The 27187-nt window shown below is 42.2% G+C and overlaps 1 protein-coding gene across 1 annotated transcript in view; it reads left to right on the top strand.

Moving 5' to 3' along the window:
* SERINC5 (serine incorporator 5) overlaps positions 1-26837 on the top strand; it is an 87795-nt gene extending 60958 nt beyond the window's left edge. The window contains exons 6-12 of the mRNA XM_090276424.1: positions 1965-2176; positions 4224-4319; positions 10471-10597; positions 17154-17220; positions 19825-19864; positions 20548-20692; positions 22357-26837. Of these exons, the coding sequence (XP_090132550.1) occupies positions 1965-2176; positions 4224-4319; positions 10471-10597; positions 17154-17220; positions 19825-19864; positions 20548-20692; positions 22357-22504 (835 nt within the window). The 3' untranslated portion in view covers positions 22505-26837. The remainder of the gene's footprint in view (positions 1-1964; positions 2177-4223; positions 4320-10470; positions 10598-17153; positions 17221-19824; positions 19865-20547; positions 20693-22356) is intronic.
* The last annotated feature ends 350 nt before the right edge of the window (positions 26838-27187 follow it).

Here is a 27187-nt window from a genome sequence, read left to right as displayed (position 1 = left end):
GGGAGAGACTGAGGCAGGACTGCTCTGCCCTTGCTGTGATTGTTGGAGGGGCAAAGGGGTGCCCACTGAGGCTGGACCCCAGCAGCAAGGGAAGGGTGCAGGAGATGAAGTCAGAGATGGTGCTGGGCCAGATCGTGTAGGGCTTCTGGGGCTATTGTATGAAATAGAAGGGCACTAGAGGGACATAATCTAGTATATATTTTTAAGTTGAGAAAAAATTAGATGGAGTTGGAGGTACAAGTAAGGAGGCCAGTGGGAGATAATCTAGGTGAGAGATGAGGTAGCTTAGAGCCAGATGTTGGCAGCGGTCAGATTTGGGTATATTTTGAACTTGGAATGAGTAGCATTTGCTGATGGTGCTGGCACAGCAGTAGGGGAGCGGAGAGAACAATGAAGAGCCGCTACAGGTCGGGCCTTTATTCCTGCCACCCCCTGCCCCTCCCAGGCTGGAATGGAACTGTCATTTTCTGAGGCTGGGAAGATCAAGGAAGAGCAGGTTTAGGGGATGGAGGTTTGACTGTTGGGACGTTCTTCTGGACTTGTTAAGTCGGACATGCTGATTAGACCTCCACGTGAGGATGCGGAACAGTTGGATATTATGAGTCTGGGGTTGAGGAGCAGTTAGGGTTGAAGATTTAACTGTGGGAGTATAAACATAAATTAGCTGCAAGAAAGTCCTTTTTATATTAATAAGATCCTCCAAAAGACTATTGGAGAGACACTTGGACCCCACCCACACATTGGCAGTGATGTTTTCCTCTTTTCTACATAATTCATTCTCTGTATGTCATGAATTACTAATTGGCTGTTAGATTTGGTCCCCCCTTTCTCAAGTCTCATTTTTCTCTTCATTTCCTGTGCATGCCTTTTACTTTAGAATAATTCCGTGGTCATTGGAGTGCCTGGCTCTGTTTCAGGAATATAATGGTCATTGTCATTTTGGCCTTTCCCTCCCTATTTTCTTTGTTTCTGGTTGCATTAAGTTTTTCATTATTAAAACATTGTAGCTGGGTTGCTTGAACACTTTCCAGTTTCGTGAAAACTTGAAGCAAGATGCTTTCTCTGAAGGTTTGTGAGAATGTGGTTACAAAGGGCATTGTAACCAGGAGGCAGATGACAGTGATTCAAGCCATTCTTCCGTTGTTCTGTCCTCTTCATTTAGCGTTTATAAGCACTCTTTTCTTTGTTCTGAACAATTTCTATAGATTGTTAAACCACCACTATGTCTCCCATCCCTTCATTACTAGTTATATAAACTAGAAAGCTCATTAATCTCCTCTTTTACATTCTTCACTGTAAATCCCCTTAAAATGTTTACTCTTTCCCTGGCTGATTTTATTCTCCACTTTTATTTAATGTCATATTTTCCCTTCATCATACTTGGCACTGCTTTGGAGAAGCAGAACTATTACAGATGCTCCCTTTCAGTGCTGGGATAAAAGGGCTGAGGCCGGCCCCTCTTTCTCTGAGTGAAGTTAATTTGTTTCTTTCCTTAAAGACAAGATGAGCTTCAGCAGGAGCTGCTGGCAGCACCTGGAGTAGAAACTGTGGCACCTCCAGTGTCTGTATAGGAACAACTGGAAGTGAGCTCCAGCAAAGAGCCGCTTTCATGACTGCCAAAGCCTGTCTTAGGGTCATGCACACTCAGAGTGGGGAAGCTACAGTTAAGTCTGTGGATATTCACTACGGTGATGGATACACTTGAGTCAAAAACAATTCTTTTCAGTATTTAGAAAAAATTCTAAGCTTGACCCTGTAAGTTTTTTTCATATTTACCTGTACCTTCTATCTTTGGAGAAGCATGATCATTGGTAAAATGATGTCTCCTGGACAACCAGGCTGTGATGAACCTGGAGCTTGACAGCGGCAGCTAATGCCTCAGAGACGGTAAATGTCAGAATCAGTCGTGGCCGTTACTGACCTCTCTTCTCTCCCTTCCCTCTCACCCACTCCCTGGGAACCAGGACTGCAGGCACAGCTCACAACAAGCTGTGGTACGCCGCCCTGGCCCTGGTGACCCTCACCATGTACTCCATTGCCGCTGGAGGCTTCATTCTGATGGCAGTGTTTTACACACAGAAAGATGGTTGCACGGAGAACAAAATTCTTCTCGGTGTGAACGGAGGCCTGTGTCTGCTTATTTCACTGGTAGCCATCTCGCCCTGGGTCCAAAATCGTAAGCACAGTGGATTTTTTTTGTTGTTGTTGTTGTCCTGCCTTATTTATAGTATAAGTGTCTTTGAGAAAACCTAATTTTAAAAAATTAGGGTCATTTCTTAGTTCCCAGGGAGGAGTCAACAATAGGAAAGGTGGGGCTCCAGTCTCCTGTTCATATCCCACACTCGGGCTGAATGTGACTGTCAAGCATGCCTCATGTCAAGGAAGAACTGAACATTCTGACATCAATAAAATAAGGAGATAGATTTTGTCATTATTAAATAATATACCACAAGGAGTCTTTAAATGGAAATGCCCTTAGTGTATATTGAGCTCTAACCTATATTCTCTGTGTAAAAGTCAAAGAGAAGGCTCCAGGAGGAGCAGTTTCTGGGCTCTTCTTTAACTCAAGGCCTGTGGACCAGAAATCAGGGACGGTGGGGACAGTGTGGCCTGGCAGTGAGGAAGCAGAAAATCCGATCTCCGCTCAGCCAGCAGCTGGCCCCATGGGCTACCTTCCCCAGACCCAAGTCCTTCAGCAAAGCCAACAGAAACATGTGAGCCTGGCCTTTCTTGTGGTTGTTTCAAAGCCAAAAGGAAGAGACATGGGTTTTGACAGTGCTTTGGAAAGTACTGTCTTTTGTAAGTAACTTCTGATATCTTAAGCCAGCATGCTCTCTCTTTGGTCATAGAGAGAATTGTCCCTGGTTTCATGTTTCTTGTAGGTATCTTACTCTACAGGTGATTTTTAAAAAGCGCATGACATTCGGGTTTCTAGATAGGAAAAGGAAAATATGGCCAGTAAATTTATAGCTCCTTGAATCCTTTCTAAAATGGTGATTTAAAAAGGAGCTGGAATCAAATAATTTAAAAGGCTTTCTGTACTAAAAATTTCAAATCTGTTATAGAAATTGAGAGTAGTAGTCTTCATATTTCTTTAATTGGCCAGTTAAGAATTTCCTAGCTCTGGTTGGTGTGGCTTAGTGGATTCAGTGCCAGCCTGCAAACCAAAAGGTCACTGGTTCAATTCCCAGGCAGGGCACATGTTTGGGTTATGGGCTAGGACCCCAGTGGGCGGCATTCGATAGGAAACCAAACTATGTTTCTCTTCTCACATTGATGTATCTCTCCCTCTCTTTCTCCTTTCTCCTCTCTCTAAAAAATAGATTAAATCTTTTTTTTTTTTTAAAGAATTTTCTAAAACATTGTTAGTATTCAGATTAAAATCTTTAATTGGTCAGTTAAGAATTTCCTAAAGCATTACTAGTATTCAGATTAAAACATTTTTGAGGTTAAATCCTACTTTTGAGATAGTTATAATATTTTGAAGTATTTAGCTTAGTGCTGTTAGTTGTTAAGGTAAATCTTATTCCTATACCAAAAGAACAACATTATAAAAGTACCTATTTCTGTACCTTTATTGGTCATTGTAATTTAATAAATATAATTCTGGAAACAAATTCAACCAGAGAGAAGAATGGGTTAAAACTTAATCCTTTCATGCCAACAGATAGTTGAAAATTTTACCAAAAAAATATAAATCACTTTTATTATATCCTGATTACTCTCAGTGATCCATACACTGAGTTTAATTTAAAGGCTACAACAACTGTAAGTGTCTGCTGGCCTTCAGGAGTCCGTCCATGGTCTGTCTGTTGTTTACTCCACTAAGCCATGTGATCTCCCAAATAACAATGGTAAATGTGCTTCTGAGACCTTGTGATTTAAGAACTAATGTTATGAACCTCAGAGGGACCAGGCAGTATGTTTAAGTACAGTTGTAGTTATTATCAAAATAAGGTGTTGGTAGAGAACTTGACAGAACTTGGCATCTCTAAAATAGCAGTTAGGCTCAGTGTCTAACCTCATTCCTCTCCGCCCCCAAATCTTGTTAGTGTTATCTGAGAAACACATTATGTACCTCTTCTTTCCTTTAAAGGCGGAAGTCCAGGTTTGAGGAATATCATTTGGGGGATGGGGAGTTCTATTTCTTTTTTTAAGCACATGCATTATTACTGTTGAAATTTAAAACACTGTCGTAAAACCCATCTCTTGTCGTTCTCCAGGACAGCCGCACTCCGGGCTACTGCAGTCGGGTGTCATAAGCTGCTATGTCACATACCTCACTTTCTCAGCTCTCTCCAGCAAACCTGAAGAAGTAGGTAAGCTGGCCTCGTTAGGGAGCACGTGTTTGTGGTATGAATATTTTTATTTGTGGAGGAAGAAATATGTCTCTGTGAGCTATTGTTTAAGTATCAGGGATTCAGTAAATCAAGCTGAGTCTGTGTTTCTTCAGGAGTGCTGTTGAAGGCTGAGTTGCAGGTGGAGGTGCTGGGAGTTTCTCGTACGTGCCAAGCATGTGCTCTTCCACTGAGCTATGCCCCTCACTTGACATAAATCAAAACAGAGAAATGATTTAGACTTTTCATTAAATAAAGTTCTTAAGGTGGAATATGAAAGCGAAAATTCCTTCTCTCTAGTCTTCCTGCTGTGTAGGAAAGACCTGAACAAAAGAGGACTGTTAAATTTGCTTTTAGGCCTAATCTGCAGTTTTCCCACTCTGTTTTCAAGGAATGATTTTATTTTGCTTTGTTTTTTTAGTTGGATATTAATTTCCTTTTCTTCAGGTGGTCATTTCTCTGACTGAAACAGAGAGAGTGGAAAACACTTGGGAGTGGGAAACAAGAAGAGATTTGAGCCCAGCGGTACCCTTTGCTGGCTGTGTGACCTTGAAACCCTCATCTTAAATAACATTTACTTACAGAGACAACACAGTGTGCATGAGCTTTAGAGTTGGAATGCCGGGGTAGCCTGGTTTTGATATTTAAGTAACTTGTACAAAGTTACTTACCTTTCTCTGCCTAGACATCTTGACTTTAAAACAAGAATTTTAATTCTTAATTTAACAAGATGAATTAAATAATATTACTGTTTTATAAGGTGGTTTTTTTTTTAAGTTATATTTTATGGATTATGCTTTTACAGTTGTCCCAATTTTCCCCCCCTTGACTCCTTCCACTGAACACCTCTCACTCAACACCCCTCACTCCTTTAGGAAATCCCCACATAATTGTTCATGTCCATGGGTCATGGGTATAAGTTCTTTGGCTTCTCCATTTCTACTACTGTACTTCACATCCCCAAGGCTATTCTGTAACTATTGAAATGTACTTCTTAATCCCCTCACCTCTTCACCCATTACCGCACACCTCCCTCCAATCTGGCAATCATCAAAACCCTTTCTGTGTCCATGATTCTGTCTCTGTTCTTCTTATTTACTTTGGTTTTTAGATTCAATTGTTGATAGATATGTATTTATTGCTATTTTAGTGTACATAGTTTTGATCTTCTTTTTCTTAAATAAGTTTCTTTAACATTTTGTATAATGGTTTGGTGATGATGAACTCCTTTAGTTTTTTCTTGTCTGGAAAGCTCCTTATCTGCCCTTTGATTCTAAATGATAACTTTGCTGGGTAGAGCAATCTTGGCTGCAGGATTCTGCTTTTCATGACTGAATATTTCTTCCCAGTCCCTTCTAGCCTGCAGAGTTTCTTTTGAGAAATCAGCTTATAGTCTTATGGGAACTACCTTGTAGGTAACTAATTGCTTTGCTCTTGGTGCTTTTAAGATTGTTCCTTTATCTTTAACCTTTGGCATTTTAATTATGATGTGTCTTGGAGTGGGCCTCTTTGCATCCATCTTTTTTGGGATTCCCTGTGCTTCCTGGACTTTTATGTCTGTTTCCTTCATTAAATTAGGGAAGTTTTCTTTTATTATTTTTTCAAATAGATTTCCAATTTCTTGCTCTTCCTCTTCTCCTTCTGGTACCCCTATGATGCGAATGTTGGGCCTCTTGAAGCTGTCCCAGAGGCTGCTTATACTATCCTTGTTTTGGGGGGGGGGTCTTTTTTCTTCTTCTTGTTTTGGGTGGTTGTTTTTTGCTTCCTTATGTTCCAGATAATTTATTTGATTATTAGCTTCATTCACCCCCCTGTTGTTTCCCTGCAAATTGTTCTTTATTTCAATTTGTGTATCCTTAATTTCTGACTGCATCTTTTTTTATGGTGCTGACGTCCTCACTAAGTTTTTTGAGCATCCTTGTAACCAGTGCTTTAAACTCTGTATCTCATAGATTGCTTATTTCCATTTTCTTTAGTTATTTTTCTGGAGTCTTGATCTGTTCTTTCATTTGGGCCATGTCTGTTTGTCTCCTCAATTTGGCAGCCTCCCTGTGTTTGTTTCTATGTATTAGGTAGAGCTGCTATGACTCCCTGTCTTGGTAGTGTGGCCAAAGTAGTAGGTGTCCAGTAGGATCCAGTGGCACAGCCTCCCCTATTATCCAAGCTGGGTACTCAAGGTGTGCCTTTCATGTGGGATGAAAACACCCTTCTTTTGTAGTTGAGCCTTGGTTGCTACAACCAAGTAAATCCCTTGGGAGGGATTTACTCAGGCCAGTCAGTTGCAAGGATTGACCGTGACCACTGACTGCCAACCTCTGCCTTCCGTGGAGGATTACCTGTGCATGGGCAGGGTGGTGGTGCTCTGACATGGTCTGTAGCTGTCCACTGGTTGCACAGGCCCTGGGGTTTCCCAGGTAGTGCAGGCCAAGGTCAGCCCCCTGCCTGTATTTTGCCTGGGGCCACCCTGCCTGAGCTGTAAAGCAATCTGAGATGGCTGCTACTTGTGCTAGGCTTGGAGATTCCCAAGGGAAGCCAAGCTGTGAATCTAGGCTGGCTGCTGCTTGTCCTGTGCCTGGGGCCACTTAGCAAAGAGTACAGGAGCTGGGGGCTCACTGAAGCCAATTGTTGCTGGTTTGAAAGGATATAGGAAGTTGTAACATATTAGCCAAGACCAGCCATACATCTGGAAAAGCCACTGTTAACAGCTTTAAATTGTGTTGGACTGAGCCTCAGAAGATCTCCAGGGCAAGGCAAACAGTGTTAGCTAGATTGATGGAGCCTCAGATATGGCACCTGCCTGCTGGCTCTGTGGCTCTGCCCACCTTTCTCTCTGGGAGAAAGCTGTCCCCTAGCTCTCACCTTGATGCCAGACACTTTAGTTCCTCCCTATTTGCTACTGGTCTCTTTCAAGTCGCTACTTCGGTACTGGAGCTCAGAGGGACTGAGTTTGAGTAAGTTCTTTGTGTGTGGGTCCTTTAAGAGGAACTGCTTGGGACTCCAGAAGTTTCTTCCACTGACTCAATCCCTGCTGGTTTTTGCAGCCAGAAGTTATGGGGACTTATCTCCCTGGCACTGGAACCCTGGACTGTGGGGGGGCGGGGGGGATTGGAACCCTGGACTCCTCTCCCAAGATATCCCTCCTGAATTTTTATACACCACATGTGGATGTGGGACCAGCCCCTCCTACCAGTCTGGATGGATGTCATTTCTTTAATTCCATAGTTGTCAGACTTCCATGCTACTTGATTTCTATCAGTTCTGAGTGATGGTGGTTCTATAATTTAGTGGTAATTTTGATGTGGTTGTGCGAGGAGGTGAACTGTGTTTACCTGTGCCGCCATCTTAATCGGAAATCTTAGTACAGGACGTTGCTTTGGGTGGTTGCACTTGACACAGCGCCTCCCGCAGTAAAAAGTTGGACTGAGAGGCCTATAAGGTGGTTTTTAAGAATTCCCAGTTCTTCGCACATAGTAGGTGCTATATAAGTGTGACCTATTATTATTGTAGAATAGTCGCAATGATTATTTGAGAACTATAAAAGTATTATGTTATATTGTATTTTATTATACGGTGTTCTGTGAGAACCGGGGCCTTGCCAGTAAAACACCAAATTTATTATTTTGATCACTTTGTGCTATATGAAAGTGTATATATATTTGTATATGTTTGGGTACATTTGATCGCATACAAATTAAATGTACCATTTTCTCAAGAATAAAAAATTTAAATTGTTTTTAAAAAAACTTATGTTTCTAAAAACTAGTACTGTTTTCACCTAGATATGATTAGAATTTCTCTTAAACCATGGGAATTATTAATACTTTGCAGAGTGAATATGTGATCTAATTTTTACAGCTCATTCGTATATGAGACTATTTATAAATTTTAAGTAAGCATTATGATTATCATGATATTAAACTTGTTGTTCATCTACCAAAAAATTTTTTTTGAAGTCGTTTTCCTTTTTTTTTAAATTTAGGAAGCAAAGGCAAAGATTAATTTGAAAGGTTTAATATATGTGCATACTGTATATGGGTCTTATTTTTATAGTTATTTATAGGGCAAACTGATATAATTGTTAGTCTTATATAAAGTATAGTCTCTCCTGGATATAATTGTTTTTGTTTTTTTTTAAAAAGCTCTATCTTGACTCTAAATTTATTTAAATCTAGTCTCTAAGACTTTATGTATTAATCTCTGGTTTTAACTTAATGGGGGTTTTGGTTAACAGTAATTTTCTTTTTAATGGCAGGTATCACTTAAAAACAAAAAATACTTATTTTTAAGTTTAGGTGGTACTACTTAAATAGCAAAATTCATATTTGGTCACTTTAAAGAAAAACATTTTTCATTGGCCTAAGAATAAAGATTCCATTAACCACAGCAGACACAGTTATGTTTTACTGTTTCAAGTGCGAGTACCAGTAATAATTTTAGTCCAACTTCAAACACTTAGAATGCACATGTTTGTAAAATGGTTTATTTTTCTTGTTTCCCTTATTTTTGGGCAGAGTCGGCAATCAGACTTAACATGGGTGTTCAAAATTGAAAGCTCTGTGTTAGACCAAAAATAAACTACCCTTGGGCCCGGCTGGGCAGCTCAGTTGGTTAGTGTCACCTCGATACTCCAAGGTTGCAGATTCAGTCTCAGGTCAGGGCACATATGAGAAGCAACCAATGAATGCCTGAATAAGTCCAACAAAAAATCAGTGTTTCTCTCTCTCAAATCAATAAATTAAAAATAACAACAACAAATACCACCGATGATAATACTACAGAAATCTTTGTTATGTAGCCTCTCAAAATATTTTAAAAATAGAGCCACCTCAGGAAGTTCCCAGGTTACAGCCCGAAAGATGTCATGACCATCCCATCACCGGCAGTAAAATGGCTTCTCAGCGGGGTGGAGGCTGTGGGCAGATGGCTGTTATGTTGCTGGTGCACAGTTGGTGGGTGAGCACTCTCACCACACCTCCAGAGAGGGTGGACGTAGAGGGAGTGTTACAGAACCCCTGGGCTGCTCCAGTTGAAAACAAACCCGCGGGCTCTTTAGTTAGGGGCCCGATTGCCCGCCGCCAAAATTATAACTCTCAATACCAGAGTTTAGTGAAAAGAAAAAGAATAGTTTATTTAACAGTTATATAGATTTAGTTATTTGCGGATTTCTGTTGTTAAGTCTTATGTTCTTTAAAACACCCATAAACACATATCCTTGCCTCCCCCCTACCAAACCAGGCTAGTTTTAGGAAAGTCAGAGAAACCCTTTCCCTACTTTCCAAACACAGTTCAGCTTTACCAGTAGCTGCCAATCATTCAATCCTGATTGGGGAGACCTCGTCTGTGTTATGGGGTCCACCAGCTTTTAATCCAGAACCTCATGGATTCTCAGCCTCCTTGTAAACTGTATAGTTAGTCCTTTTGTAATCCGCACAGTCCGCCTTAACCTTAGTTAAATCCGCACAGTCCGCCTAAAATGTCTGCCGCTTATTTTTAAATCCCTGACTACATCCTCTGATGCAGTGGGTGCGGTAACCAGTTCTGACCATTCACAGAACCTTACGCAGGTTCTGTGTGCTTTCTCCATACCATCCCCTGGTTCAAGACTCCTCCCATCTACCTGAGGCTTTGGATGCATTAAAGCCATTTTGCATAAAAAAAGACACTAGCCACCGGCCTCAGGCATGTGGAGGCATTCTGAAAGTTGCTTCCTTCTCCCCATCCCCCAGCTGCAAACTCTGGGGTTTTTTGGACTCCCCTGTTTCTGTAACAGGAGCACTCCACTGTCCGCACACTATCTCCGTTCAGAGGCCACCAAATCAGCTGAAAAATGAATCTAAGTTTACTCTTTACTATTTGAATAGTACTGAAAAAGAGCAAGACTCTTACAAGGTCCTGGACTGAAGAACCCTGTAGCACTGAGCTAGAATTTGAGGGTCTTGTTCTCAGAGGGTGCTGAGGTGGGAGGGCGTGCCTTGAAATAGCAACAGGTTAGTCTGAGTCGAATAAGACTATAGAGCATAAGCTCTCAGGGATAAGTCTTCACTCTTCTAAGCTACCTGAATTTTCCCAAAATGCATGAGTCTTGAGTTACAACAGGTTTTTCTAATTTAACTGTGGTTATTTTGTTTTTTAGTTCTGGATAAACACGGCAAGAACATTACAATCTGTGCGCCTGACTTGGGTCAGGAACTGTACAGAGACGAAAACTTGGTTACTGGACTGGGTACCACTCTCTTGGTTCTATGCATCTTATACTCATGGTAAGTGTTAGGAGTTACTGGAGGCCATCTTTGCAGACTTTAAATATGCAGGAGAAGAATTTAAATAAGGTTTAGCAGCTCTAAGGCAACAAAACAAATACCTTCTGAGGAAGAAGGGAAATAGAAATAATAGATTTTTGGACTTCATTTACGTTACTTGTATTTATATGAGGTACATAAGTATGTGGTGTGTTGCAACCCTTTAAAAGACGGTTGACTATTACTTGCTAAAGCATTATTGGAGGGCAAGGGAACACAAAGTGAGGAAGAGATGGTTTGTGTCAGTATGTTTGGGAAACTTTCTAATCCAAGGGATATAACATTTGTTCTTCTGCTGATGCAAAGTGCAAAGCACTACATACAGGGTGATTTCGTTTCGTGCTTGGTCTAGGAAAGACAGGAAATGCCCCTTTTCTTTTTATGCTAAAACGCACAAAGCCGTTAAAAGTAGGTGTGATACATAAGCAGGCTGCATTTCAGATGCTTATGGTGGGTTTTATTCCACCTTTAAAATGTTTAAAAGATTGCCAGAGAGAGAAAAGTAAATGATAGAAATGGTTTGTTTCTTATTTTGGGTAGATAGCTCACCGGTTATTAAGTTTGTCTTTGACAGTAACCTGTCCATGTTTAGGTTTTACCTCTGTGTTTTATTTTTATTTGTTATGGTTCAGTGTATAAAAATTCCAGCTTGTCCTAAGCACATTATAATCTTCCTCTGGCTGAAGTGAAACAATGCTGATGGTGCTGCTTTGTATAAATAAAATGTCTTTCTGAGCAAGTTGGCATTTTCTCTTATAGCTTCTGACAGCCCCTAACCCTAGCAGGGTACCAGGTACTTGTTCAGAACCGCACATCCAGCCCTCAAATGCTTACTTGTGTTCAAAGTGGTGTTACAGTGAAGGATGTATGACTTTGATGCTCACTCTGTTTCTGACGTAGTGACAGAGTCTCCTTGTTGCAGCCACAGGGACCATGGTGTTAGCACACAAAGACCCAGGGAGAAGCCCCTAGACTGAAACTCGACTTCCATAAATGGAGGGCAGGGCAAGACTAAAGAAAGACTGGCCACTCGAGTCTGTTAATTAGTCGAGTTTATTGAGGGAAACGTACATACGGTGCATGTGTTGGATGGTTGTACGACAGAACGGATCCCTGCGTCTCTTGGCAGGTGCCAAAGCGTTCTCTGTGGTAAAGGACGGGACAGTGCGTGAACGCTGCCGGGGGTGGCAGTGATTTTACATGCTCGATCAGGTCAAGACAGCAACCTGCTCCAGGAACCAAGCTCGTAGCAGGAGTCAAGGGAGGGTTGCTGCCTTACGCCAGAATGAAGATTAATTATAATCAGCGGTCTCTAAGAGGGATTTGCAGAAAGCAAACTCCATTCTGGCCTGGGTCCAGCTTGCGAAACAGAAAGTTTTCCACATCATGGAACAGCATCTCCTCCACACATGGTGGCCACTTTCTGGCCTTTGATTTTTATTGATTCCATAATTGTTCACTGAGTACCTACTATATAAAAAGAAATAGAATTTGGGCCCAAGTCAATGAGTGTTTTCAGGAAAAAACATAAAGGCACCCAAGCTTTGAATCCTGATTCTCAACTCTTCCTTTTTGGAGCAAGCTTTTTCTTCCTGAGTCTGTTATTGTTGGGCTTTAGGGGAAAATGGCAGCAACATGGCTAATTTCATTTCTTACTCAGTTTTTTTTCTGAATTAGCGTACAAAGAATACTGGTAAGTCAAGAGAGGATAAAGTAGATTACTAAACTGTAAATATAGAGTATTCCATTTAAAAGGTAAATATAGTTGTGTTTACATATATAGAAAAATCATAGAAGGAAATAAACCGAACTTGTAATAGTGGTGACGTATTTTTTTTCTTGTTCTTCTGTTTCCTTTAAAAATGATATATTTTTACAGTGAGCTAGCATTTTTTAAATTATCATCATCATCATCATCATCATCATCATCGGAAACAAACTACCCTGGCTGGGTAGTTCAGCTGGTTAGAGTGTTGTCCTGATATGCCAAGGTTGCTAGTTCGATCCCCAGTCAGGGCACAGACAAGAATCAAACAATGAATGCATAAACAAGTAGAACAACAAATCAATGTTGCTCTCTTTCTCTCCCTTCATCTCTCTCTGAAATCAATTTTAAGAAAAATAAAAAACTGTAAAGATGTTTGAAAGAGTAAAATCATATGTTTTTGTGGGTGGCTAGATGCCTAAAAGGAATAAAACAGGGCTTGGATTTGCTCTAAACCTACCAGTGGAAAGTTGGCAAAAACTACTTAGTGTGCTGATAGAATTGCTGCAAGTGACGTTGTTTTGCAGCATGGAATTTTTACCCTATCAGGTTTTCACCACCCCCCTTGAGTGAGTGCTGATAAATAAAACTTCACCGCTCCCGGACCTTAGAGGCACTGTAGTGGAAGTTGGTATGGTCTAGGCTGATAGTTCCCCAAAGATAACAGGTTTCAAAGCTGACAGCTGCTACTTGAAATCTGTATAAATGCCAGTAGTAAATGTTATCAAATGCTAGTACTTAAATTGCAAAACCATAGTGCCCAGTGGAGGAGGAGATGGGAAACAGCAGCCACACCCCCAGTGTAACGGAGGGGTGCCTGGGTATTTGGGTAACACGGGTAACGCTGTGTGAAGCACAACCCCAGGGCGGGGGCTGGGTGATTGATGTTTGCTGTGATTATCCACTGCAGCCGGTGGGCAGTCAGCTCATTGGGAAGTGAGTTCAGGCCAAGCAAGGCCTTGAAAAAGAGGAATTCTGCCAGGGGTGGGAGGTGGTCCAATCAGGAGGTTTTCAAATCTTGGCTTCTAGAGTTTATGTTTTCCTCCCAGACTCAGAGGAATGAAAGTTTGGAAGATGTAACAAAAAGAGGCTAGGTAGAAACTGTCATTTGAACACAATTGCAAGGATTTCTAGAATTCTTGATAGAAATTGTAGGAAGCCAAAAGGCTGGGTCGCGTGTACATTAAAGGGAGAAGAGATCACCCATTTTCAATGACAGTCCAAGATTGCTGGGGCTGACTTTTCTGTAAGGTCATAGAAGGTTCAGTGTGCTTTCTTCCCACCTTTGCATGTATAGGACACCCCCTGCACCCCCCCCCCCCACACCACTTTAAGGGCTCTCATGATGACCTCCACCCTCAGTTTCTGTTCCCAGTCCTGCTCTGACACACTCACCAGGGGTTTGTTGTTTCTTTTCTGTTGTCTCAACTTGGAAGACGGGCTCAGCCACAACTCACCCCCCAGCTTTCTGACTGAGGCCACGCTTTCACCAGAACCCCATTCTGCTGCACCCCAGCTTTATTGTGGTGAAGAAGTGTCACAGCTGGGACCCCATGCAGGAGTTCTTGCTGTGACAGGCTCCAGCTTCTCCCAGCTATTCCTTAATTCCCTCCTTGGCCTCTGGATTTTGAGATTATTGTTCTGTTTGTTTCAAGTTCAAGCTGTCAGACTGGACAGGAGGAGCCCGGAGTCAATCAAGTTCAGTCCCCTCATTGTACATAAAAGGAAACTGAGGCATGGAGCCTATTCCTGTAGCTCTCCACCCCCAATCTGGGGATCCTTTTCCTTGAATCTCTTGCTGGGGTATTTGGAGAGGCAGGTGATTTTTTTCCCCCTGTGTTGGCTTGGAATAATAGGTCCGTTCTTCACTGAGGTAGAAAGATAAGCTAGATGACTAGTTTATCCTATCTTATCAGGAGGCACTTGTGCTAGGAAACCTCCCCTGGCTACTTCAAGTTCCTAGACAGTGTACATAAAAATATAATTATATTTTCCCTTAAGCATAACTAAAACTGAATACAAAATTGGAAAAGTTAAGAATTTTATAAAATATCAAACTTGCTAGTTCAAAATGGGACATTCACAGCAATGTGTAAGGTATACTATGTGAAAATAGGTATGTACAAGTCTGGTGTGTTGGCAGTAGAGAGAGATGGGCTTAAAAAGAAAAAAGTTGGTAAGTCAAGGAGGGGTATCTGTTCTTGTGGTGTGTTCTATGCCTGATACTCCAATTTAACAAAAAAGGGGAGTTGGTTCCTGTATCTTTATTTTGGAAATCCTGCCACTTTCTTACCTACCAGCTAGAAATTTTCACGTCTCTGTATCAGGGGCATGGGAGGCCTGCCCCCCGGTCACGCAGGACTCTGGTCTCCTTTGGGAGCTGTGGGCCACCAGTCATACGGCACAGTGGGAACGTCACACAGAGGCTGGGGAGTAGTAGGGATCTCTCACAGGCCTGCCCTGTAAGTTGGTCAGGGAAGCAGAATCTATGGTCTGCAGTAGGGAAGTCTGGACATGGTTTTTAGACTTTGTGTCATCTGGGGACGTTTGGGCAGTTCCAAAAGCAACTGAAGTGGGTGCAGAAGGCACCTGTGTTTGGAATCCCTCTGCCAATGTGGAAGAGGCTGTGGGCATGGCAGGGGTTCCTGGGCAGGAGTATGGGAGGGGTCTTTCTTTCTGGCTGTCACAGGGACTGTAATCCACTGCCGGCTTTTCGTGACTGGGGACCAGGTATAGCAATAATGCTACAGTGTATTGGACATTCTCTGTATAGTCGAGCCTTGTCCCAACCAACTACTTTTAGTCTCTTTCACCCTGACGGGAAGTCCTGCTTAACATCACTCATACCATAGGTCTAGGTGACAAGAGGTTATGGATAATCCAGGAATTATTATACAACTTGTCTTGTGCTGATGGGTCAATTATAGCCAGAGTGCTGACAGTAAAAATTTCCTATGTGTTTTTAGGAGCTTTAAAAACAGTATTTTCTTCATAATTCCAAGAAGAGTGTTTTGCAGAAAAAGGCCACGACTGAATAAAGACCTTATTTTACAGTAACATCTGCTCGTAGAGGTCACATGTCACTAGTGAACTGAACATGGGTATTTTTAGAAGGATAAAAGTTTCCCTGTTTTGTACTCTGATGGTGGCAGTGAAGCTGTAAAAGTGCCGGAATCATAAGCTTTGTTTTTCTGAAACTGTTTATTACAAAGAATTTATGAAATGGAATGTTTATCCTACTCCCTTTAAAGTATGAATATCATCTTTTAGATGAAAATTTCAGGTAATGATCTCTCCCTAAAATTGAAAGTTGTATTTCCCCCCATGGAAAATGTATATTGTATTGCATCATAATTCGTAGGCACAAAATATAGGACACTTATGAGTATATACAGGTTGGTTTCTTTTTTGAGAGAGAGAGACGGGAGAAGGCAGGGAGAGAAACATCGATGCCTCTTACATGCGCCCTGCCCAGATACTGAACCAGCAATCTAGGCACATGCCCTGACTGGGAACTGAACCAGCGATCTTTTGCTTTGCAGGACGACACCCATCTAACTGAGCCACACTGGTCAGGGCAAAATACAGCACACTCTTAGATGCAGGAGCAAGGTGTATGTGTTTTCTTGGGAGTACAGCCATTGAAATGTTTTTGTCATTCCCCTGACCAAGCTCAGAGTCAGGAAGTGGGAGTGGAATGGGCCTCGATTAGCATCCATCAGTTCAAAGCAGAGATGAAAGTAATGCTATTGGACTTGAGTAGACCACAAAAGAAGCAATGTGCTTGGATCCCAGAGGACCTGTTTATGGCTAAAGCTTTTTATTGTTTGTTTGCATCTCATTGATCCCTCCTTGGGAAAGAGTTTGAGAATGAAAAAGGGAGGCAGTGTTGCCTCATATGGTTTAGTTGGTTCAAAAGAGCCTGTTAATTCCTGCCTCTCCACTAGCCAACACCCCCCTCCCCACCCCCCCCACACACGCACACACCTGTCTCCGTGCTGGCACAGAAGCTATGTGAGGGCAGGGATTGCCTTCACTGAGACTTTAGTGCTTAGAACACAACCTGATGCGTGATAGGCCTTCAGTAAATATTAGCTAAACAAATTTATACAGTTAGATGGAACCCTAATTATTGCATATATTTCTATTTGCTTAAAATGTTCCCTCCTTTTTCCCGGGAAAAACAAATACCCTTTGTACCCCCGCAAGTCAAATTTTCTAACATTTTGCCTCTCAAGATACGAGGAAAGTGGCTGGAAGAATTTTTTTAAAATCACTCTGACAGCTACTCTATATTAAATTGCTAAACAGAAAACTTTATTCTGCTATAGGCTAATTATTGCAGTAAGTAACTGTGACCTATGCTTTTCATGCCCTTGCTTTTTATTGTCACCTCAGTGCTCTTTAATTGCTTTCGATCCCTGCTTGGTGAGACTAGTCAAAGGGCGGGGAACCTGAAAAGTGACATCAGAATGTTGTTTTGGCCTTTAAGGGAGGAAAGGCAAAAACTAAGAGTGGAAACCAAGATGGTGGACCATAAGACATCTTATTCCTGTACAAACTTCACTTTGCACAAAATGGTCTAACGCAATTCATGTAAAACGACATCACCTATCGAATCGGCAAGCCAGTTCGAGACTAAAGTGGATGTTGAAGTAGACTGCGTTTATCGAAGCAGTGAGGACTGTTGGTTTAGTGAGGCCCTGTAACACACGGGACTGTGCTCTGCTGACCTTTTCGTTTGTTTCCTAGTTTGACATCGACAACAAGATCGAGTTCTGATGCTCTGCAGGGGCGATACGCAGCTCCTGAACAGGAGGTAAGTTCATTTCCTTCTCTTGTCCTGCTTTATCTCAGAAGTCCCATTTTTGGGGAAGGCTTTTTATGTTTATTTGCATCTTTATTGATCTGTGTTTCATGATCTCAAGAATACAAATTTTGTACAGAGAAAGAAATGTCCTGTATTTACTATGGAATTAAAATCCTTGATTTTCCTCCCATAAAATGGGCCTCTTGTGTGGCTTCCTGCTGCCCCCCTAGCAGAGGCAGCCCAGGGTGCTTTGCTCTTTCCTTCTGTCCTAATGGAATGCACGTGTGTGGCTTTAACTTCTAGTCCATTCCTCTGTTTTATACCTGTCTGTGCCCTCCATATGTAGTACAACTGTGAGGTCATATAATAGCTGCTCTGAAGGAGGAGAAGATGCTGGAGAAGGGCAGGAAGCAGCATCTGCTGTGTGCCGCACGGCTGAGCACTGTCTGTACATTAAATGCTCGTTTAAGTGCATCAGTTCCCTCAGGTGGGCATTTTATCAGGTAAAGAATTGTGACTAGGTGTCCAAAGAATCATGGTGGTTGGCAGATGCCAGTCGCTCAGAAGAGTGTCTTATTTTATTCCTTTTGCAAAAGTGTTTTTCTGGGACCCTCCGTGGAACATCCACCAAGGTCTAAAAAGGCTAACCAGATGGAGACAGCCAGAAGACTCAGCTCTGACCCCAAGAATGGAGAGAATGGGAAGTCCCAGTGATGGCCAAGACTTGTGGCACATGCTGTGTTCCAGGCACTGTTCTAGGCACCACATATGTCATTTCATTGAATCCTCATAAAAGCCCAGTGAGAGTTTTATCTCTGTTTTGTAAAGTCATTGAAACTTTTGATTTGCCCGCATGTAAACCATGCACTCTGGCTCCAGAGCTCGTGTTCCTAACCACAGCTACCCAGGAGCTCCACTACTGTCTCCTGGCCGGGCTGGGCTGCTGACCCTGCCTGGTGTCGCATCCTGCCTGCATCCCAATGGCTTTTCCTGGGTTTAAGAGCCCTGGTATATCCGATGGGCGCTTCTTTCTGCAGCTGCCTCTCTGGGGATGGTCTTTCCTGCACCTGACCTGGAGAGTGAACCGCTGTGAAGGGTTGTCAGTCTGCCAGCGTCATTCACCAGTTCTTTCTGTCACTTTTTTAAAAAAGGAGAAAACTGTGCTGAGTCTGAATAGGTTACTGCCTATTATGCAGAAGAGAATGGTCTCTAGAAGGCAATGTTTGTTGTCACCACCGACTGGGTGCCCACCTGCTGAGGTGGTACCTCAATGTCCCTATTGTGCACAGAGTTAAAGTGCAAAAAACAGCGAGTCTCTAAGGAAGATTTAAGAGAGGATGTTTTTCTTATTCTAAGGAAAAAGTCCCAGTGTTTCCTTCGGAAATGGAGTGTGTGCAGGATGGAAGTTGGTTTGCTCTTTTTGCATCACGTTTCACAGAATACACCTTTGAAAGAGAATTTCTTGTGGTAACCTAAGCTGCAAAAGAACTAGGACCCCAGCACATCATGTCTTGGGCCCCCTGAAGGAATTTGTGAGGCTTTGTGTCACTTGTTCCAAGATTCTGTCAAGGCCAGTCTCTCTATCACAAGTCCCCTTAATGTAGGAGGGAAACAAGGATGTGCCCTTGAAGTGTATAAATGGGGAGAAGGGTCAGCCTCCCAGGTCCTTGTCCCTGACTCACTGTTCTTTGTAGTAAAAATATTATCAGCCAGAAAGTGCCAAGGACCCAGCCCTTCCCAGACCGTCTTGGTACATGTAGGGTTTCTTATTTGTTTATGAGAGTCCTTCTGGAATCATGTCGTTATTTTTTATAATCTGATATTTGTTAAATTATGTGTATTATTTTGAGCAGGTTAGAAACATGGTATGAAACTTGAAATGATAGCAGACTCTTCAAAGGAAGCGTCGCACCCATGCCTGTCCCGGCACCCCAGTGCATAGAGACAGCCAGGGGAGCAGCCTGACTTTTACAGGAACTGTGGGTAGGCCTCTTACTCCAGATTCCTTAGCTTCACCATTTCTGGTGCTGCCGGCTCCAGCAGCTCCCAGATATCACATGCTACCTGCCGCCTCTTGGGAATTATGGACCTCGAAGTTCCTGTCCTGCATTCATGTCCCAGCTCCATCACTAAGCTAGTGGTGTGACTTCAGGCCAGTTCTTTAACATGCCTGACCTCAGTTTCCTCAGCTGTAAACAGGATAATACAGGGGTCAGTGGCTGCTCCCTTACACCTCTGCTGTGAGCATTCATTCCTGCAGGTTGCCCAGGAAGGGCTTGCTCCCTGGCATGGTGACTCTGCCACTTGGCAAAGCCTGGGAGCTGCGATTTAGGGTCTGTTGGCTCACAGCAGTCGTAGTAACTGAGTGTGTACGTGTGAAGGGGATCTGGCGGCTCGCCTCCATGTCCGTTGTATTTTCTATCACCAGCACACAGAGCATCTGGGAAGAACAGATGCTTAGATAAAACCCTCTGAAGGGGTAAAGTGTACAGTTCAGGATCTGGGATGTAACTCAGACGGGGAGGGCTTGGCATGTGGTGGCTGTTAGTGCTTTCCTGATACGGAGAGAAAAGCAGAAAGCAAGCCACCTGACTGTTGCTTTTGCTCTCCCAGGTAGCTCGGTGTTGCTTTTGCTTCGGTCCCTATGGAGAAGGTAAGTAGAGAACTTGTCCCTGTGTATCTGTGTGGCCCTACACACCTGTAGCTCTAGTCTGTAGGCATTGGGGATTCAGGTACAAATAACTGAATGGTGAGGGGAAACTTTTATTCCAAAGCCAGTTTACTGTGTGTATACTTTTCACATTCTTCCCCAAGAGGGTGGTTGGGTTCTGTTTGTTTGTTTGGTATTCTAGCAGGTGAGAAATCAGTCTCATATATTGACTCATGCTTGAGCTTGAGTTAAGTTGTGCAGTGAGATTTAAAGAAGCAGAAAATACATTTTTTTAAAGGAATGAAAATTTGGAAAATACCAGGAGATCCTGACACCTTCTTTGGACTATTTCTTTCCCTTAACTTAACTTTTCTTCTTGGGTTGGAGGATCCCAGGGGCTTGAGAACTCCTGGTCTGCTCTCTCTCACTTTCTTCTGAACTTGTAATAAGTTTTGTGGTTTTAATGGCTCTCTTCTGTCTCTGTTAAACTAAGTGGGATGTTAGGCAACTAATCCTGTGCAGGAAGGCTCTGGGGTTGGGGGGGGGGTGCGTTGCCTGAGGGTACAAGTGGCATCTGACATCTTTTCTACTGAACAGCCCCTGGGATGAAGTGAGTGTGTCTTTGCTAAAGTGGTCACTGTGCATGTGGTCGCTCACTGGGCCTGTACTGGCTTTATGGTTCACAGACGCTGAAGAGCAGCAGAACATGAAAGAGGGACCGGGTGTCATTTATGACGAAAAGAAAAGCACCGTCTATAGCTATTCCTATTTCCACTGTGTGTTCTTTTTGGCTTCCCTCTATGTGATGATGACCGTTACCAACTGGTTCAAGTGAGTGGCTCATTTTCTTAGATGTTTCAGGAGGGGCAGTTTTTGAAAAAGCAATATCGATCCTATTCTTTAATGTGCTGAGACACAGATCAAATCTGGAGTCAGCTAAACTGTTTTCCACGTCAGGCAGTACTCAACTCTACAGAAATGGTTCAGGTTACTAACAGTCTAGCGGCACGCTTTAACCCTGGCACTGCCAAGGCTTACTGCAAGTTTGAAAAAAAGGAGGGTTAACTTCATATGAGCAGTCTTATAGAACATAGTATTAATAATAGTAATGGAGGAAGCACTTGGAATTCTTAAGTAATCATCTGCTTGTAAAATTTTTGTTGAATGTATTGGGGTGACATTGCTTAATAAGATTATATAGGTTTCAGTGTACAATTCTATAATACTTCATCTGTATATTGCCTTATGTGTTCTCTACCCCATCTGCTTTTAAGAAAGAGAAAATACCCCTTTTCTACTTTGTATTTTGTCTTTATTCTTTACACTTTCATTATAGAAGTTTAAAACACCTTTGACAAAAAATTAATATGCAAATATAAAAAGGAACAGTGACTTCTCTCGCATAACCACTGTGAAAATATGGTGTATATCCTTTTATTCCTCTTCTATGCATTGACAAATCTATGTAATTATTTTAACATAAATGATTACATATCCCTCCTTTGAGTTTTTGTTTTGTTTTTGTTTAACTTGGCAGTGAAAACATAAGAGATTCTTTTTGAATCATATGGATTCTTTTTGGTTCATTCTTTGGTCCAAAGTTTCTGTTAGATCATAGTTTGTTATAAATTAGGATATACATAGGATAGACATTTTGGCTCACGGTGCTTTCTGTTTTTCACTCATTCAACAGATATTTGAGTGGCCTCTATGTGCCAGTCTGTTCTGGGTGGAAGGGCTTACATTCTAATGGGAGAAGCCTGGTAGGATTGTAAAATGGTGCTGCCACTTTGGAAAACAGTCTGGCAGTTCCTCAAAATGTCAAACATAAAGTTATGATATGATCCAACAATTCTCCTAAGTGTATACGCAAGTCAAGAGAAAGCATGTTTGTGTTCACACAAAAACTTGTACACAATGTGCACAGCAGCATTATTGATAGTAGCCAAAAAAGTGGAAGCAACCCAAATGACCATCAACTGATGATGGATAAACAAAATGTGTGGTATCCAGACAACGGAATGTTACTCGGCAATAAAAAGGAATAGTATGGTACTGACAAGAGCTATAGCATGGGTAAACCTTGAAAAAATTACGCTGAGTGAAAAGTGCCAGTCCCAAGAAGCCACATGATTCCATATGAAAATGAAAATGTCCCAAATAGGCAAATCCATGGAGACCAAAAGTGGATGAGTGAATGCTGGGGGCTAGGGTGAGGGCTGGAAATTGGAGGGTGGCTGAGGGTGCAGGATTTCTTTTTGGGGTGATGGGAATGTTGTAAAATGGATTGTGGTGATGGCTACACAAGTCTATGCCCATAACAAAAGCCATTGGGTTGTGCACATCAAACAGGTGTGAATTATAGATGAATTCAGTTGTTAGGCAAAAGGGAAAAGCTGGAGGGGGCAGAAGCAGGGAAACACTTGGTAGAAGAGACCTTCTCCTCGCCTGTTCTCTCCCGGCTCTGACCACAGATGACTCTCTTGTTTTCACAGTTACGAAAGCGCCAACATTGAAACCTTCTTCAGCGGGAGCTGGTCCATCTTCTGGGTCAAGATGGCCTCCTGCTGGATATGTGTGCTCTTGTTCCTGTGGACGCTGGTCGCACCCCTCTGCTGTCCTACTCGACAGTTCTATGTGTGAGCATCTGAGCAGTTCCTGTGGTTCAGCGGGCCTGCAGGCTGGAAGCGACGTCCTTTGAACAAGTGTCCCAGAGTTTTGAGCAGTGACTGGTGCTTTTCGAAAAGCTGGCATCCCCTGGCTGGAGTGTGCTTGAAACGGCTTAAAAAAATTTTTACCCGATTAGCTTTTTAATTCTAAAAATTGAAAAGAAACTACCAGATTATCCCAAAAGAATTGAAATATTCTACTAGGCTGATCCTGAGTGATAATATATTTTGTATGTGTCTTGCCCTTAAAAACTGGGATAGTAGTTAGGCTAGTATTTTTCTTCTGCATGTTTTTACCAAAACAGAGTTTGGAGTACGACATCTTCTCACAGGGATAGAAATTTACCTTGTGTGGCCTATCATTCCTATCCTTGGAATAGAAAACATGCCCGAATCTTGAGCCCTCAGCTCCTGGCAGAATGCAGACCCCTTGCCACACCCCTGCGGCAGGAGCCTGCTCACAGCCCCCTGGTAGGTACAGGGCACAAGAGGAAGGCACCTACTGTTAGCTCCCGGTGTGCTGCTTCCTCCTGGCCCCCGCTGACGTCCCAATGCTGGGAATCACATCTGCCGTGGTCTTCCTGTGCCCCTTCCCAGAGGTTCCCTCTTCCTTTCTGGGTTCAGCTTCTTTGTTATAATGTGAAAAAGCAGAATTTGGTACCACCACCCCTGTGATCCCCCACTGTATTGTCACCACCTGATCCAAGTTAATGCAATAATTATGACCTATTTGTGGAGTTATTCACAGGATCATAGAACAATTTCCAAATTGTTTTCTTTGTCTAAATGATGGGGAGCCATAGTTCTTACTTGTTTGTGCTGTTAGTAGTAATAATACTTCAGGTCCTTACTTGAAAAATTGCTTTCTGGCTGAGACCTGCCGCACCCTCTTTCAGCTAAGGTTAGCCCCCCAGCTTCTCTTCCACCATGAGGCCTTCAGAATGGTAGAGGCAGAGGGCTTTGGATCTCTGGATCTGTAATGGGACCATCCTGTTAATGTCTATTGTGGTTTCTTGGAGTAGATTTGCTGAGGTGAGGATCACGGGCAGCACCTGAAACAGGGCTGACCAGATAAGACCTGTCATACCAGTTGTAGAAGTGACCAAATACACCTAGAAGGAAAGGCGGACTGTGGGGGTATTTAATTAAGTCATAAATAACATCCACCGATATTTTTAAAATACATACTTATAGAGTAATACTCATGAGATATTGGACTTTGGGCAGCTGCCCCACAAGATGTCCATTTGCGATGCTGTTGTTCTCAGTCAGGAAAGTGTTGACACAGTGGAAAGTCCTTTAGAGACTCCAGTGGAGGCTCTAAATACTAATGGGGACACCCGTGTTAGTATTTCATGTGGGATGGAAGGACTCCTCAATCTCCCTGGCAGAGAAGGCCTGTGACTGAAAGACTGTCTTGTGCCCTACTGTATGTATGAGTTGGGCAGAACTGGGTTCCATGTAAGCTGGGCTCCCATGTGCCAAAATGCTGGCTTTGGAAATTATTCAAATTTATTGTGTCTACTTTTTTGCCCTCTTCCTAAGAAAACAAGGAAAGAAAACAAATGCAATTTCTGAACCCTCTAGGAATGTGCCTTAATGATGGTGTCTTGAGATTCCATCTTTAAAGGTACTGGTGAGAAAAGGAGTCTCTTTTTAGGCCAGGAGTTCTTCGTGCTCAGTGAGCCAGTGGGAGTGAGCTCTGGGTGGGAACAGGCTGCGGGAGTGGGACTGTCTGGGCAGCAGCAGCTCCCTGGCAGAGGCCCCTGCAGTGGCTACCAGGTGCAGTGACAAAGGGCTCTGAGTAAGTGAGATCGGCTTCAGGAAAGACCACAAGGGGAGGCAGATCAAGAACTTGGCTTGTATCAGCAACTAGTTTTGTTATATTTTCTTCCTGTGAGCTGGGTCTGGTGGCCAGCTGTGTGACTTTAGAACTTGTCCTCACAGCAGGTCAAGGTCAAGCTGACAAGGCTGGGTGTTCTTTGGCTGGTCTTTGTTGACCCCCTTCACTGCAGAAAGAAGCTCAGGGAAACACAAAAGAAAGGCTATTGCCAGTGGCAGGGCCCTGGGAGCTTCCTTCCTTAGCCTGCCCAGCCAGCCCATGGTTTCCAGGTGCTTAAGACTTGGTTTGTGGCCTGAAATTCCTTTCTAAAATTTGGTCTAACACAAGAGGACTAGTTACAGTCACCTGGTTTTTATTCTCAACTGAGAATTTACACAAGGTTCATCTGAGTGATCAATAGAGATGTGGACATACTCTGAGGACTGTGGGCATATACATAAGTTGACTTTAGTTATTATTAATTGTAATAAACAACACTCAGGTGATGAGTCAACATTCAGCTGTAGGTTTAAAGAACCTACATTTTTGTGCTATTGTGATTTAAGAGACTGGAAAAATTGTGCCAATTGTTTTGAGTTGCTATAATGATACTGTTCATTTGATAAATTTTTGTTAAATAATAGACTTCGGCCTCCTACAACTTTTTGTACATGACTTTTTAAAAAATGCGTTCCAAGAAGCTGCTGGTCAGATTCCTGTAGCAGTGAAAGCTGAAAAAGTTTAAAAATTCTGTGTGTATGTTTCCTCTGGGCTATTCATCTGATGTGGAAAATATTTCCCCTTTCATTTCCATGAGGAAAAAGACTTAGGTGGGGGAAGGGGTTCTTTTGAGAGTGCTGCTGTATATACCTAGACGCATCTCCTGACTGAAGACCAGACACTTTTCTGTCAGAGCTTCCTGACACCCTGCTTTGTCCTTACTGGGTCTTGCTTTTGTTGGTTTTGCTTTTGTCCTCACAGTTTCTTGGGAAAGGGCTTGAAGGTCTTGGTCGCAGGAAGTACTGGGAGCTCTTCTGTAATCTAATGAACTGTGTTCTTATGAGCTGTGGGAGGGTGGGTTACTGGGGGCTTGAGGTTCTGGTGCCCATTAGAAGTGGCCAGCAGGGTCTCCCACACAGAATTGTTTATTTCCAGCTTTCAGAGGTTCCTTCAGTATGGATGACCTGTGTGTCATGCTGATTCCACCCATCCCAGTTGTCACCCTCTGCCTTTTAAAATTATGTGCTTAATTTGGGCCAGACGTTTACTACCATTGGTGCTTCATTTATCTGCAAAAAAGGGAATTCCAGAGCCTGTATTTAAGATGCCTGGGTTTTTTCCTCCCTTGACTGCCTTTCTAAATAGCCTCTCATTTTGCCATGCATCCCTGTTGTACCCCTCTTCGTAATGAAAGAGGGTTTATCCTGTAAGAAGGGTGTGACCTTGGGCTGAGGACCTGTAGGCCCAGAGAGAACACTGGGCCTTCTTAAACCAGGGAAAGTACAGCAGCCACTTGGTTTACGGACTTCTCTGTAGGGCATTCTTAATTTGCCAATAGCACTAACTCCCTGTGGCTTTGTTCTTAAGGCCACCATGTTTCCTGCCACTTTTAATATAATTGTAAGGACTCAGATATTTTAATACAGTGTTGCATTTCAGGCAGAGATGGACTCTCCAAAGTTAGACCTACTTTACAGGACTAGACAGCTATTTACACAATTCCTCCGACTAATGCTAGACATTCTCAAGATCTTTCTTTTCTTCTTTAGTAAATCATTTGCAGAGGTGTTCATTTCGAAAGGGGAGAATATGTGATTTTTACCAAAGAGGTTTTTTTTTGTTTGTTTGTTTTGTAAAATTTTTTCAGCAAAAACTTAATTGGGGAAGGGTAGATTAAGAATGCATATGTCTAAATTCACTTCTATAGGAGTTTAATCATATTTATGTGAGTAAAATGATGGAAGAATTCTTGAAGGTAATCCTTTGGCGTGAAGGATCCTGGGAAATTCTCTCAGGTAAAGAATTGTAGCAGATGTGTAATATATGTCTTGAGAGCTATTTATAAGAAATTTAAGAGGATTGTTTTGTTCTCCATAATTAAAGATTTAAGGGTTTTGTTTTTTTTACTTTACAAAAAAGATCTTTACAAAAATTTTATAGTCATAACTTTGTCAATTTTTAAAACTTTTCTGAAACAATTAGCTGTAGCCAAATTATGTGGTTATGGTTTGCAATATTAGAATTTTGAAGATGTAATATGTGTGGTAAATCTACTGTTTGAAATTTATAATGGTCTCAGATATGGTTAGTGTTTTGGTAACTTTTTAAATAGTTTTTTCCTCTTTAGTCACAGAAGCAACTATGGATTCATACTTGTTTTTGAATGCTAATTTTTCTATGAAGTGTCTGAGTTGACCAGTCTTTCCCTATGTAGAAAACTCAAAACTTGTTAACTCTGTACTATAATAAAATTTAAAATTGAAAACTGTGTTGTTTTTTTCTTTTTTCTATTGGATACATTTGTAATTAAAGTCTTCCAGGTTATCTTTTCCAAGATATTACCTTCACATGTTTATCAGCTCTCCCGACAGCTTCTTAGAGTCTTCTTGTAGTTCTTGAGAACAAAAGTACAAACATGAAAACCCAGGCTTTTTAGCTTCTCTGGCTGAAAGCCCTGTGTTCCGCTTCCTTTTTCTTATGCTCGTGACACACTGTCTTAAATATGAGAATTAGAGTCTTTTTCTCTTTTTTAAATTTAAAGTTTTTTGTTTGTTTTTAAAGATTTTTATTTATAAAGAGAGGGAAAGGGAGGAAGAAAGAGAGAGAAACAATTTG

Source organism: Furipterus horrens, unplaced genomic scaffold, assembly GCF_987537825.1.
Source record: "Furipterus horrens unplaced genomic scaffold, mFurHor1.1.pri manual_scaffold_5, whole genome shotgun sequence".
NCBI classification, from domain to species: domain Eukaryota; kingdom Metazoa; phylum Chordata; class Mammalia; order Chiroptera; family Furipteridae; genus Furipterus; species Furipterus horrens.
This window is presented reverse-complemented; position numbering and strand designations above follow the sequence as displayed.